We start from the raw sequence: 13,886 nt of genomic DNA, 5'->3' as shown, positions 1-13,886 counted from the left end.
ACACAAACATGGTCGAAATAATCACCGTTTCCTTCGTTTTAAATTTTATTGGTGCTGAAGCAACCACAATGGAGCCATATGTTTACCATAAATGTTTTTGTTCAAAGGCATCAGCGTTTCTATTTATAAATAGTATCTTTATGTTATAATTAAAAATAATTAAAATGATTTACAAATTCAATAGATGTCAGACAACATACGCATTGCACTTGCTTTATCTGATTTTATGACAATTAAATATAATATCATTCTTTCGCTAAACCCTTGAAGAATCCAGAAAAAGAAAAAGATAAAGCAGAAGAATAAGCTAAAGAAAAACACCAAACTAGGAATCTGTTTTAGCAGGGAAAAATAAAGAGGAGCCTGAAGCCATACAAATGAAGCTCTCAACACGCAACGAATTTCACTATGCAGAGCAGAAATTATATGGTTTGAAGCAAAACAATTTTATATATAAACTAGCACTCCCTCATTCTCCTTGTGCACTACAAATACAAATGATGGAACACTTCAGCCATGAGCATTCCCTAGTCCTCTCCAAATACAACAAATCTCCCAAAGATGCACTCTGCCGCGCCTGCCACGATCCCATTTCATCAAACACCTCTGCCTACCATTGCATTCATCGATCAATCTCGGCTCAAAACTCTCCTTGCACTCATTTTTTCCTCCACAAGACATGCGCAAACTTGCCTATGATGATCCAGCACCATCTCCACGCAGAGCACATGCTCACTCTATCACAAAATGCATGGCTAAATTGCAATGTCTGTGACAAGTCACTCTCACAGTGGTTTGTTTATGAGTGCACCAGAAAATGTTTCTTTGCAGTTTGCTTGAAATGTGCATTTCTAGATCGTGAACTAAAACATCCGTCGCATAAACACACGTTAACGTTACTGCCTCTAAAAGGGTCGCATATGTGCATAGCTTGCGGCATGGAAGGCACCAAGGACTTTTCGTATTTGTGTCAAACTTGCTTCTTCTGGATACACAAGAGTTGTGCATCTGCACCGGCTGAACTCATGCGTAAAGACCATCACAATGATCATCCACTTGTTCTAGCCTATTCATTGCCGAAAGAGTACCAGTCCTTCGGAGTGTCATGTAGTTTGTGCCCTGAGAAGGTTTATCCGTTCTACTGGCTCTACTATTGTGCTGGATGTAGATATTTTGCTCATGTCCAATGCGCTTTATCAGCAACAAAGTATGTCCTTTAATCTTTCCCTATGTTGAGTTTTTTTTGAGCAAACTTCAAAGTTGTGGTCAAAGTTTACGCCGATTTTCAAAAAGTTGGCTAGAGTTACAAATTTTCATAGGTGGCCAAATTTTGACTCCACTTTTTAAAAGTGTGGCTCCCGTTAAATGTCACTAATGGAGTAACGGACGGAAGTATAAAAATGAGTTCCAAATTCTCAGAAAAGTGGCCAAACTCTGGCCCTTTTTTCAAAAATGTGGCTGCCGTTAGGCTCCCATCAGTGACATTTAACGGGAGCCACGTTTACTCTTCTGTTTTTCCTTTCTGTTGAGGATACATAATTTGTTAATTATTTGATTCAGTTCTGCCAAAGATGGGAACGAGATTAGTAACGAAGATGCTGAAGGATCTAATTTGGTAAATCTCCCAGTCACTGAAAATCAACCGTATTCATTCCACCACTTGATTGAACAATTTGCAAAGAAGTTCACAACTTACAATGAAATCACCAAGTGTCACAATGGTCATTCACTCACCTTCTTTAAAAAATTTCGCAACAAAAACTTTCTTGATGAAGGCATATGTGACGGATGTGTGCAACCTCTTTCCCCACCACACAATACTTTCTACGGATGTTTCAATTGTAAGTTCTTTCTCCATGATGTTTGCGCCACAGCGCTACCAAGAGAGTTCCAACACGCGTCCTATCCAGAAAACAAGCTCACTAAATGTTACCAAACAAGTAAGCCATTTCAATTCTATTTATGCAATTTATGTGGAATCTACTGCAACGGAATCCTATATTCTGATAAATCAAATCCATTTTGGGTCGATATTGTCTGCGCCTCATTACCTAGTAAGTTCAAACATGATAGCCATAGGCACACTCTGCAATTGAGTGCTAGCCCTTTCCAAAATTGCAAAGGGTGTGCATTCCATATTTTTCGCAGCTCATTCGGCTGTGAATTCTGTGATTACTACATTCATATAAATTGTGCACTAAAGCCTGGGAAAATAAAGCACAGATGGGATGAGCATCAGCTTGTCTTGATGTATCCTCCGGTTAAAGGCCATCCACACGCGTTCAATTGTGAACTCTGCTCGGAGGATATAAATCCGAACTTTTGGTTCTATCATTGCGACCCTTGTGATACTTCGTTTCATACTTTTTGCGCGGACAAAGGTCACTACTCAAATATCAAGTATGGAGGGACTGTTAAATACGATGATCTGCATGAACACGGCCTTGAATTAACCGGGACAAGAATGAATTTCGAATGCGGAGATTGTGGCAGAGACAGAATTATGCATTATAAATGGGAGCCATGTCTTAAGTGTGTTTCATGTAAATTTTTAGTCTGCATGACCTGTATTCAGAGGCGTAGTTACGGTACTGTACAAGTACTATAACTATATGCGATTAAGTTTGGTTAGAAATCTGCTTCTAGTAGGAGCTGAATGCTTATTTGTACTGGAATCATTCAGTTACATTCTTACACAAGTCGAAACTGTGCAGGATAGGGCCTCGTCATGTATCAATATACTTATATAAAGAAGAAGCGAGGGGCGTGTAGGTGGCGCTTCTCACATCGCTCCATTTTATTTTTCTAATTTTCTGGAATTTTTGGATGAAAAATATCAAAAATTAGAACTACCTTTTTTAGTTTCGGGTATATTAAAAGCAAGTTTCAGAATCTGATTTTGTTTCAGATTATTTATGGAATATAGTAGCTTGAAAGTTTTAATCTGATTTTATTTCAGATTATTCAATTATGGGAAAGACAGATTATTTATGGAATATAGTAGCTTAAAAATTTTAATCTGATTTTGTTCATATTATTTAATTATGGGAAAGAGTAGCAAACAAGTCTCTCTCCACCTATAAATACACGTAAAGATCATAGGATTTTGGATCATCTAAACACAACCTCCTCTCTCAATACCACAAACCTACATGATAGTTCTCTTACTCGATTTTTAAAGGAGAAGCGAGGGGCGTGTAGGTGGCGCCTCTCACATCGCTCCGTTCTATTTTTTAATTTTCTGAAATTTTTGGATGAAAAATATCAAAAATTAGAAATACCTTTCTCTTGCCCGATTTCTAACTCGGAGGTGTCGTTCTTCTGCAACGATAAGTGAAGGCTGTTAGCCTGTTACAGTAAAGATTGTTGCAAGGAAATGTAGTTATAGACCGTTATATTGGAGTCGACAAATTCAAACATAGGAAAAGAATATATAGTTCACATGATATTGATGGTTGATGTCAATAAATTAACTATTAATGATGTATGTTTGTTGGTTATTCTTTTATAATATTTGTTTTGTTCATCGGACATGTTTGTTGTTGTTATTTTTATATTATTTACTTTGTATACATGAAAAAATTATTCATGCATTATCTGTTTGCTCCGTTCAAGCAACTTTTAAGAGGGTAGTTATATTTAAGTTAAATGTTTTTGTGCACAATCAATCTAAAAAAATTGGAAGAAGGTGACAATGTAAGAACATGATTACTTTTCAAAAAAAAAAACAAATAAAATTAAGATTCGTCATGCTTTAAATTGATAATTACGTGTATAAATTTATTTTTATTTTTTCACCATGAATTATAATCCAATTTTACAATTTTATATATTAGTATTTGTATCACATCAAGATTTTTATAATATAAATTTATTTTATCCTACAAATATTAACTTGAAACATTAATATACTTTTTATAGATAGACATAAAATTATTTTATTCTACAAATATTAATATTGGATCATTAATATAATTTTTATAGGCCGCCGCAACGCGCGGATTCTCAACTAGTTACATAGAAAGCATAAAGAAAAAGAGAAATAGAAGAGATGTTAGAAGAAGAGTAGGAAAAAGTAAAGGAATCAGAGAAATAAACAAAAAAAGGTATAAATTATAGTTGGCGCAAGAACTAATTAGTTGAATAATTAGTAGATCTATCCATTTTAAATTTATCGGATATTTTTCGATAAATTAGAGATTTTTAGTCAATTAATCGATAAAATATTTTGTAAAAAATAAATCGAAAATCTTTTCAATAAATCGATTATTTTTAGAACATATCGGGATAAATTTGATGGGCTAATTTTAGTAGGAGGTAAGAATCCTTAGAAATGTCATTTTGTTATTCTGGGAAATACTACGATAAAAGCTGATGAAGAAAATCATTTACCTGATTAGAAGTAGGGATGGGCATTCACCCCGCCCCGCTCGAACCCGATTCGATCCCGTCCCGTTCGGTCGAGGATTTGGGAATTTTTTCAGGGACGGGAAATTTTTTATAAAAAATTCAGGGATCGATGCGGGGTCGGGGATTCATGTCTCCCCGCCCCGATCCTGATTGTATATATATATAAATAATAATATATTTATATATTTTATACTAAATAAATTATTAAAAATAGATACCTTTTATAATATTATTAAAATTAAAAAAATAATCTTTATTTTTATTGGTTGCCTGGGTGGTTATAATTATATTGTAATATACTATATTTATAATTTTAAAATTATCTTTTATTTATATTATAAATCAATTTTAATATAATTTAATGTTGAAAATATGAGATAATATCATTTTATTAGTATATTAGGTGCTAGTAGTTTGGTTTTTTTATTAAAATTAAAATTATATATTATAGAGTTATTATTTCTTTATCAAAAGCACCTCGAAGTGCCCCGCGCTCATCCCTAAGTAGAAGCACATTTTTGGGCAACCCGAAACTTGTTTGGGTATAAATGGGTATCCTTATTTTTTTCGGACAGTGTAGGACACCTAAATGTCAAAACGGGCGAAAACAGCTTGCTGACCTAAATGTCAAAATGGACGAACACAGCTTGCTCGCAAAATGAAATGGATGAGAGATCGCCTCACTTAAGAGTGATGACAACTACGAAATATAATACTGATATTCCTTTACAAGTGGAGTATCATATTGATATCTAACTGGTTGTCGCGTATTATCATAACAATACTCCGACAATGAAATATCTTGTAGGTATTAAGGGACCTTCTTACTAAATATTCATTTTTAGGTAAAATGTTGCTGAAAATTAGATATCTTGACCGGGCACAGACATGCTGGGTATTTAGGGCCCCATAATACTGAATATTTTCATATTTTGGTCAAATATTGTTCAAAATTAGGTATTTTGGCCAAGCATTCACCCAGGAATTCAATTATGTTCTTATAAATATATAAGATGTTTCACTCTGAGTGGAAATTCACACTGATACTCCTCTACCATTGGAGTATCACCCTGATACTCAATTAATAAAAGGTATCACCATGATAATACTCTTACATTCAAATATGTTTAGAATATTTAGGACTTCCCTACCAAATATTCATAATTTGGTTAAATATTATTGAGACACGATCACACAAGAATGTTCTCATACGTGTGGATGGATGTTGTTATTCTTGACGTTGTCCAAGTGTTAGGATTGGGTTCTTGTTATTGTAGAGTGATACATTAACCATTAATATGAATTAAAAATATATGTCCTTATAATAATGCGAGCAAAGTATCACACTGATATTCTTTTACAAGTGGAGTATCATATCGATATTTAACTGGCTGTCGTGTATTATCATCACAATACTCCAACAATAAAATATCTTATAGGTATCGAGGGACCTTCTCACTAAATATTACCCAATAATTTAATTAAGATTTTATAAATATATAAGATGTATCACTCCGAGTGAAATATCACACTGATACCCTCTACTATTGGAGTATCACCCTGATACTCAATTAATCGGACGTATCACCATAATAATACTCTTACGGTCAAATATTTTTGCGAATATTTAGGACTCCCTTACTAAATATTTATAATTTGGTTAAATATTGTTGTGACACGGTCACACAAGAATGTTCTCATACGCGCGGATGGATGTTGTTATCACCAGTGCAAAAGTGACTTTCAGTGTCGGTCAAAAAAGACCTAAGGCGTCGGTCAACAGGCGTATCAAATACAGGGGACGCTGTACGTATGTGCCTACAACGTCGGTTATTTGGTCGTCGCTATTGGTAGCGTCGGTTTTTATGAATGCCATCGCTATAGGTCTCGACCAACAGCGTCGGTCTTTAAGAATGCCGACGCTATAGGACAAGACTAGTAGCGTCGGTCTTCTTGAATGCCGACGCTGTTGGTCGTCACTTATAGCGTCGGTCTTTTGGAATGCTGACGCCTTTAGTATTGATATGGTGTCGCCTGCTGCCCCTATTTAACCGACGCTATAGGTATTACAATTTTTTTTCCCAGATTCTTTTTCATCCCTTAATTTCATTTTATTATATACTACCCTTCCTTTTTATACCTATTTCGTTATAAAATACTGTACTCAAAAACTAATATATCTCAAAAAATTATTAATACAGTACATCCAAAATTTTAATATAACTTAGAAATTATTATAAATTATAAAATCCAAAAGATCATGTCTACATTAAGAAGATTACAATATTTGTTTCAAAAAGAAGAGTACAATATTAATTGTAGTACTAACTTAGTTACATCAAACATCTTAGAGCATAAAAATCTTTCAACTAACTCAGTTTTTCTTGAAGCTCCATTTGTGTGCTTCCTCATTTTCTCGCATTAACTCCCAACTGTCATGAATAAAGATAGTTTATATTAGTACATAAAGCATATAGAAAATGACTCTTCGAGAAAACATGAATTGCGAATGTGAATTAATTACTTGTACTTCAAAAAATTACCCGACTAAAGACATTCAAGAGTAAAAAACTGAGCCCAAATCTCCCAAATCTTATTGATTTCCTTTTTGCCATAACTTCTAGAACCAAGACCCTAGCAAATATAAAATATAACATATTTTAACAATAAAAACTTGAGTTTGAAACTTGTAAAACAGTGTTTGAGTCTCTTATCACTTTCCAATTCATGTTAGAATTTTTCTGAGAAAGCATGACTATGTCGTACATGTACCTCATGACAAAACCCACATTCTGTACCTCCTGCTTGTTGAGGACACTATAAATAAACAAGATTCAGTAAATAATACTAACTAATTGAGGAAGAAAATAATTGTAGACAAAAAGTTATACCTGAACCTTAGTGTGATGGCATATAAATTCTTTTCTATTATTCCTCAGTCGACCTTGAGACACGTATAATTTGAATGCTCTGTGTTGTGCCATAAAATCTTCCTGGGCTTATTTTATAACCCATTATATTATTTAAGCTTTGTTTGGATTTATTGAAATCGTTTGGTAAAGGATATTGGGCTTCGCCATGGCGGGGTGAACCATTGAAGACATGTAAGAAGACTTATGGGCTTGCGTTGGAAGCATAATGGAGGCTGCCATCAGAATGGGGTTGCACCTGAAAGCGCTTTAGGGGTTACTTCTGCTAGGGGTTACCGCTAAGTGCATCCTGGGTTGCAGCTACAGCGCTGCAGTTAGGGGATGCCGCTGGTAGGGCTTCCGCCGCCTGGGCAGAATGGCAGGCAGACTCCAAGAAGGACTTTTCTTCCTTGTTTCTAGGAGGACGAATTGGAGGTGGATTGGGAGTATGCTAGCTGATCGTTATCCACGAATTAAAGGATAATCATGCTTATTTGGAGATAATTACAACATATATACATATCTAGTGCAAGTATTCGGATATACATTAGAAGATGAAGGCTTCAAGTGACCTACTTGGAGTGGGATTCCGCTGGATAACTACTAAAGAAGGCTGGTTTATCCCAAACTAGAGGGGATAAGAGCTTATCTTTTCACAATTCTTATCAAGAACTACATGGGCTTGATCCCTGTAAATAGGGTATGTAGGCACCTTGCAAAGGGATTCGGATTCACAAGTTCTGCACTCTAAAGAGAGGCACATGTAACCTTCGTGACACATTTTCCGAGCAATTGCAGGACAGAATTCCATAATTCCGGCCTCTTTGCTTGGTCCTATTTGAGCTCAGCCCCTAAACACACTTGTTTCTCTATATTTTGTACTAACGGTAGCCCCTACAAACTATCCGTGATTCTCGCAATTATAACAAATATCCCTATTATTGTGACGTATAATTCTGGGGATGTTGTATCAATTCCTCTCACAACACCCTGTAAAATACCTATGTCATCAAATCACTTATAGAACTAGAATATATACTTTATATTACAGAGTATGAAATTTGAACTTATAATAATTAACATACATTCGTGCAGGTATTGTCAACTGTATCTTCTTTTCTTTTTTGAGTGAATCAAACATGTAGATGACACTTTCGTTGAGACAGAAAAGGAGCAACATGCAGTGATCACTACAATAATACAAACATATATTAGATGGAGCTATATTGTATGGAAATACAATTACTAACAAAAAGTGATTGTGTTCTTGCTCTTGGATGTAAGGTGCTAGAATATAACGTTTATTCTTATTGGCAACCAAGAAATGTGACATGCACTCAGTTGCTTCTTCCTTGCGTTTCTGCTGCTCATGGTTGTATTCACTACTAGAATTAGTGCCTACGATATCGGTGCTTAGACATCGGTTGATCAGTCGACCGATGTTAAGGTAAGTTCAGACATCGGTTTTTTTTAATCGATGTTATCGTGAAATTTAAACATCGGTTGGAAAAATAACCGATGTCAATACTCATTTTAAAAAAATGAGAATCGTATAGTAGACGTCGGTTGAGAAAATAACCGATGTAGATTTGTATTAGACATCGGTTAAATTTTTAACCGTTGTTAAAGTATAATTTAAAAAAAATGAAAATTAAAACAACAGCTATAGTACTGACCCGTTTATTTCGATTCCCACACTTAACCAAAATTATTTCCCCCTCTTTTCCCTCCCGACACTTAAACAAAACATTCCCCCTCCCTCCCGACACATTCACTTTCCCTCTTCCCTCCCGACACAATCACTCTCCCTCCTCCCTCCTCCCTCCCTCCTCACTCCGTCACACCGCAACCACGCCGCCGCCACCGCCGCATTTCTGGTGCCTCTCACATCTCTCGCACCTCTCACATCACTCACATCTTTTCGCCTCTGCAAATTAGGGTTCCAATTGAACCCCAAATTGGATGAAGCATTAGATTGGTGCTTCGAGAACCCATATTTCTCGACCTCAAGCACCAAGTTTTGGGTTTATTTCTCTCTAATTAGGTTAATTTCTACTCGGTTTTGTTTTGACTAATTTTTGGTTTTTGATTTTTGAACAGATCTTGAGGTTTCAAGGCTTAAAGAGCTTGAATAGTTTACTGAGCTTGAAGAGCTTGAATAAGAGGTACTGAGCTTCATCCTTTATATGTGCATTTAGTTTGATTTTTATGTAAATTTTTTAGGGTTTTTGATTTCACTGTTATTTTAAGGTGAGATATGTGTTCCTTCATGTTTGATGTTAATTTCTGATTTCACTGTTAATTTAAGGTGTGATATGTGTTCCTTTAGTGCACTGTTAATTTTGGAGTTTAGATGTCCTGTAGCTCTTGCATTTATATTACATAAAACTTTGTTTTGGATATTACTTGAGATATGTATACTGAGTTGATAATCTATTACTTGAGATATTATTATGTGTACTTGAGATATCTTGATTTATTTTGCCTATTTCTGAAATTTGATAGGACTTAACATGTTTGTACCTCTTATTAAGAAGAATTAAAAGATAATGATAATAATACTATCTCTGTGATGTGATGTTATCTGTTGATTTCAATTATAATACATAATTGTATATGACAGTTGCTCTAGATTGATATGATAGTTATGTAATTTGTTAAACTAACAAACAAGTGGTCAGGTAGGTAGCTGACTTTAGAACTGCAATTATGGATAAGTCGTGGATATCGAAAGACAGAGATTCGTTAGATTTTGAAATAGGTGTTGAAGAATTCTTGAGTTTTGCGGAAGAAAATAGTAAAGATCCTAAAAGAATTCCTTGTCCATGTTGTCGATGCGTTAATTTCAAAAAGTTCTCAACCAAAATAATAAGGGGACATATCTATGATTATGGATTTAGTTTGGGCTATGTTGACTGGATTTGGCACGAAGATAATGCTGCTAGGGGTACTAGGTCATCCATATGCAGTACACATCCCGCTTCAGACCAACACACGGAGCATTTTGCTGCATCTGAAACCGTTGAGGTCTGTGAAGCGGCGTTTAATGCGAGTGAGTACGATAAGGATTCTTATGATTTTAGGAGGTTTGTGGTTGATGCCGAACAACCATTGTTTGAGGGCAGCGAGTGCACCAACTTAGAGTCGATGATAAAATTGCACAATTGGAAAGCTAGGTTCGGGATTAACGATACTGCCTTCACTGAGCTGCTGTCTTCAGTTGGCTCTTACCTTCCGAAAGATCACGTACTGCCTCCTAACTCATATGAAGCGAAGAAAACTTTATCCGATTTAGGCCTTGAGTACATTAAAATCCACGCCTGCCCGAATGACTGTGTATTGTACAGGGGCATACATTCTGATGCCTCTAAGTGTCCTAATTGCCATATTTGTAAGATATATTTGCCAAATTTTTGCTATATTTCTGCTATATTTTTGCCAAATATTTGCCATATTTGTAAGCATAATTAAACTAATTCTTGTTTTATTGATAGGATGATTTACTCGAAAAGAAGGAGAAGGGAGAATTTATTCCATCTGGAAGTTTTGATGTGTTGTCTACGGCACTTGGGACTCCTGAGTATTCTGGAAGAGTCCGAGGAGTTGGCGTATATGTGACGCCGAAAATGTTCTTTAATGTGCCAAAGGAGAAAAAGTCGGGAATTACGAAGTCCGAGTTGTTGGCCGCGATCGACTGATGGTGGAGGAGTTGGAAAGAACAAGGCGGGAAATGGCTGAGCTGAAGGCATTGTTCACTGCATCTAATCTTGGCTCTTCGAATGTGTCCGACAAAGCAAGCTGCCAACCGTTTGGAGAAGAAGGTAAGCATAAAGAAACAGTAGACAAGGAAGTACTCGATAATGAAGACGATTGTGTTGCTTATGACCATCCTCCCCCAACTGAAAAGAAGGTATATTTCACATATATTCTTGTAATTGTAGAATAATAATCCAAATATACTCCTTATAATTTAAGTGTCCTAATAGTCGTAAAATAATTTTATAATTGACTCCTTATAATTGTAGGGTCCACAAATGTCTGAGCTATCTGTGGAAAACATCGAAAACAAGGTTGCTTTTGGTACTGTTTTCGATGATGACAATTTGAATCTTGTTGTGCACGGGGTTCCCTTAAAGCATGGACATGTCCGTGTGTCAGTTGACAGACAAATTCAACCAGATGCGTTAGCTCCTGTGCCGGTTCCTGGTGAGATAGAGCTAGTTCGTGAGGCAGTTGGTTCTCACGTGGCATGGCCTCGAAATCTGGTCAGCCTCCGAACAGTTGTGGTGGTATTCTACATTTGCTTGTTAATTGCTTACTACAAATTGTCTAATTCTCTAGAAATTGTCTAATTACATTTTTATTCATTCTTTTGTAGAAAAAGAAAAGAGATGTGCCACAGTCGAAAAACAAGGGTGAGGTGCAAAAACTTCACGAGGTGCTCAATAAAATGAAGGTGAATAACAAAGTGCCCCGCTAGTACAAGGTATTATATAAACATGTCACGACATTTATGAAAGCCAGTGGGGAATCGATCCCGATTCCATGTGATCCTGATGTGGTTGAAGTTGACAAGACTATATATATATTGCATGAGAATTTGCGAGCACTGTTAGAGTTTGACATAATCGGACAAGCTGCCATAGCTGCTTACATGGCGTAAGTACTTTTATTTATGTGTTATAATTTTTTTCCCATGTATTTAGTTTACAAGAATTCATTTAATCATTGGTTTTATACCACATATATAGGCACTTGCACAGTACAATTAAAAATGAGCGCAACAATGATGACGTGTTCTTATATGAATTCTTTGATCCTGCCGCCACACTTAAGTTGAATGCGGATTTTCAAAGCTATGTTGGTAGTCGATTGAGAAAGGGTAATCTCAATCACATATACTTCATGCCACATAATCATAATTAAGTTTTTGTAACTAAGATTCTGGCTTTTAAGTTGATTGAGCTGATTTTTAAAATATTTTGACGTGTGTGAAATTTTATAATCATATAGTGTTCATTGGATTTTGGTGGTCATATGGGATGGCGATGTTTACCTTCTCAATCCTTTGGCTCATCATGGTCGTTTTGATGAACTGGAAAAAGCTATATTGGAGTAAGACTACTCTGTTTAATTAAGCTGTCTTAATTAATTACTTTCATATATTATCAATTATGGATAAATCACATTAATAATTGCAGGACAATTAAAGCAAGTTAATACTGAAACTGGCAGGGTAAACAAAGCTCCTAAAATCAAAAATCTTTCCGTAAGTATTTTTTTTTTGATTTGCATTGTGATAGTACTGTCTACTTGCCATTCAATCACTTTATTTCTCAATCTGACTATATATTATTGTTACTGGAATATATAAGGATCCCCGAAACAGCCTGGTGGCGTTGAATGCGGTTATGTGGTTATGCGGTATATGAGAGATTGTTTTTGACAAGGAAATATCTTTTGCTACTAAGGTACATCAGTTTGGTACTTATTTGTGCCATGTTTACTGTTTTCAATTTTCTTTAATCTCCCTTCTCTATTTGAATTTGTAGTGGGCGTCCAAGACTCGCAAGTCTTATACTCCGGAAGAGCTGGACGAGGTTCGTTTCGACGCCATCAACTTCATCCAGGACAAAATGTGATACACAATTCCATTGTCTCATTTTGGGCTATTGAACAATACTGTAATCATTAAGTCAGTGGTTTTTGGTAAAATATTACTGTAAATTGCGTATGAAATGCTTTGAGTGGATGTAATTGCGGTTGCGTATGATAGAATTTGGTAGCTATCTAGGTATCAAGTTGTTTGGATTTTTGGAATTGGAGAAATTGGAGGTGTGGAAATATATATATATATGGTTGTTGTTGGGATTACTGTTGGAAATGTGCATTTTCATTTGGTATATTTTGGTTTCATGGAAAAACAGGGCTGCTCTTTTTAATTACATTCAAAACAGACATCGATTACTAGCTTGCACATAAAAACTGATGTTAAAGACCTTGAATTTACAACAGTCTAATGGAAGATAACCGATGTCTAAAAAAGTCTATAACATCAGTTAAACATCATCTGTTAGAAAGCAAAAAAACCTAATGTTATAACAACTTTTAACAACAGTTAAATAGATATAACCGATGTGTTATTAAGTTCTTTGACATCACATTAAAAAAAGACTAATTTTAAAAACCCAAAAAGACATCGTTTGTTTTGTAACTCACGATGTTAAAGCCATTAAACTACTTATGTCTGATATGTTTTACTACACCTAATGCACCTAATATTGATCTTGAAGTAGTTAATTTTATAACAAAAATGGGATCTTAGACATCAGGTACACCCAGAAGCGCTGTATAATCCCACTTTAGACATCGGGTTTTAGCCGATGTCTTTGCACGGGTACCTTTAACATCACACGCGAAGACATCGGTCGAATTTTAGATAGACAACCCGATGTCTAAGGCCTTTTTTCTAGTAGTGATTGCTAATCTAGATGGCAACATAAATACAAATGTATCGTCCTTCAATTGTTTGCACAATGTGCTGACATACCTACAAATGTCTACTTT

General features: G+C 35.5%; 1 protein-coding gene across 1 annotated transcript; it reads left to right on the top strand.

Annotated features, from left to right (window-relative positions):
• Positions 1 to 225: 225 nt before the first annotated feature.
• Positions 226 to 2,699, top strand: LOC108202078 (uncharacterized). Its single transcript, XM_017370454.2, has 2 exons — positions 226 to 1,207; positions 1,561 to 2,699. The coding sequence occupies exons 1-2, from the start codon at positions 378 to 380 to the stop codon at positions 2,606 to 2,608; spliced, it is 1,878 nt and encodes a 625-aa protein (XP_017225943.2). The 5' UTR covers positions 226 to 377; the 3' UTR covers positions 2,609 to 2,699.
• The last annotated feature ends 11,187 nt before the right edge of the window (positions 2,700 to 13,886 follow it).

This window comes from Daucus carota, chromosome 9, assembly GCF_001625215.2.
Source record: "Daucus carota subsp. sativus chromosome 9, DH1 v3.0, whole genome shotgun sequence".
Taxonomy (NCBI): domain Eukaryota; kingdom Viridiplantae; phylum Streptophyta; class Magnoliopsida; order Apiales; family Apiaceae; genus Daucus; species Daucus carota.
The sequence above is the reverse complement of the archived record's forward strand: the minus strand, read 5'-3'. Positions and strand labels throughout refer to the sequence as shown.

Bases quoted from the DNA above. Each gene is read 5' to 3' on its own strand.
- LOC108202078 (XM_017370454.2), top strand. From the start codon at position 378: ATGAAGCTCTCAACACGCAACGAATTTCACTATGCAGAGCAGAAATTA. The intron at 1,208-1,560 runs GTATGTCCTTTA...TATTTGATTCAG, and splicing joins TGCGCTTTATCAGCAACAAA to TTCTGCCAAAGATGGGAACG.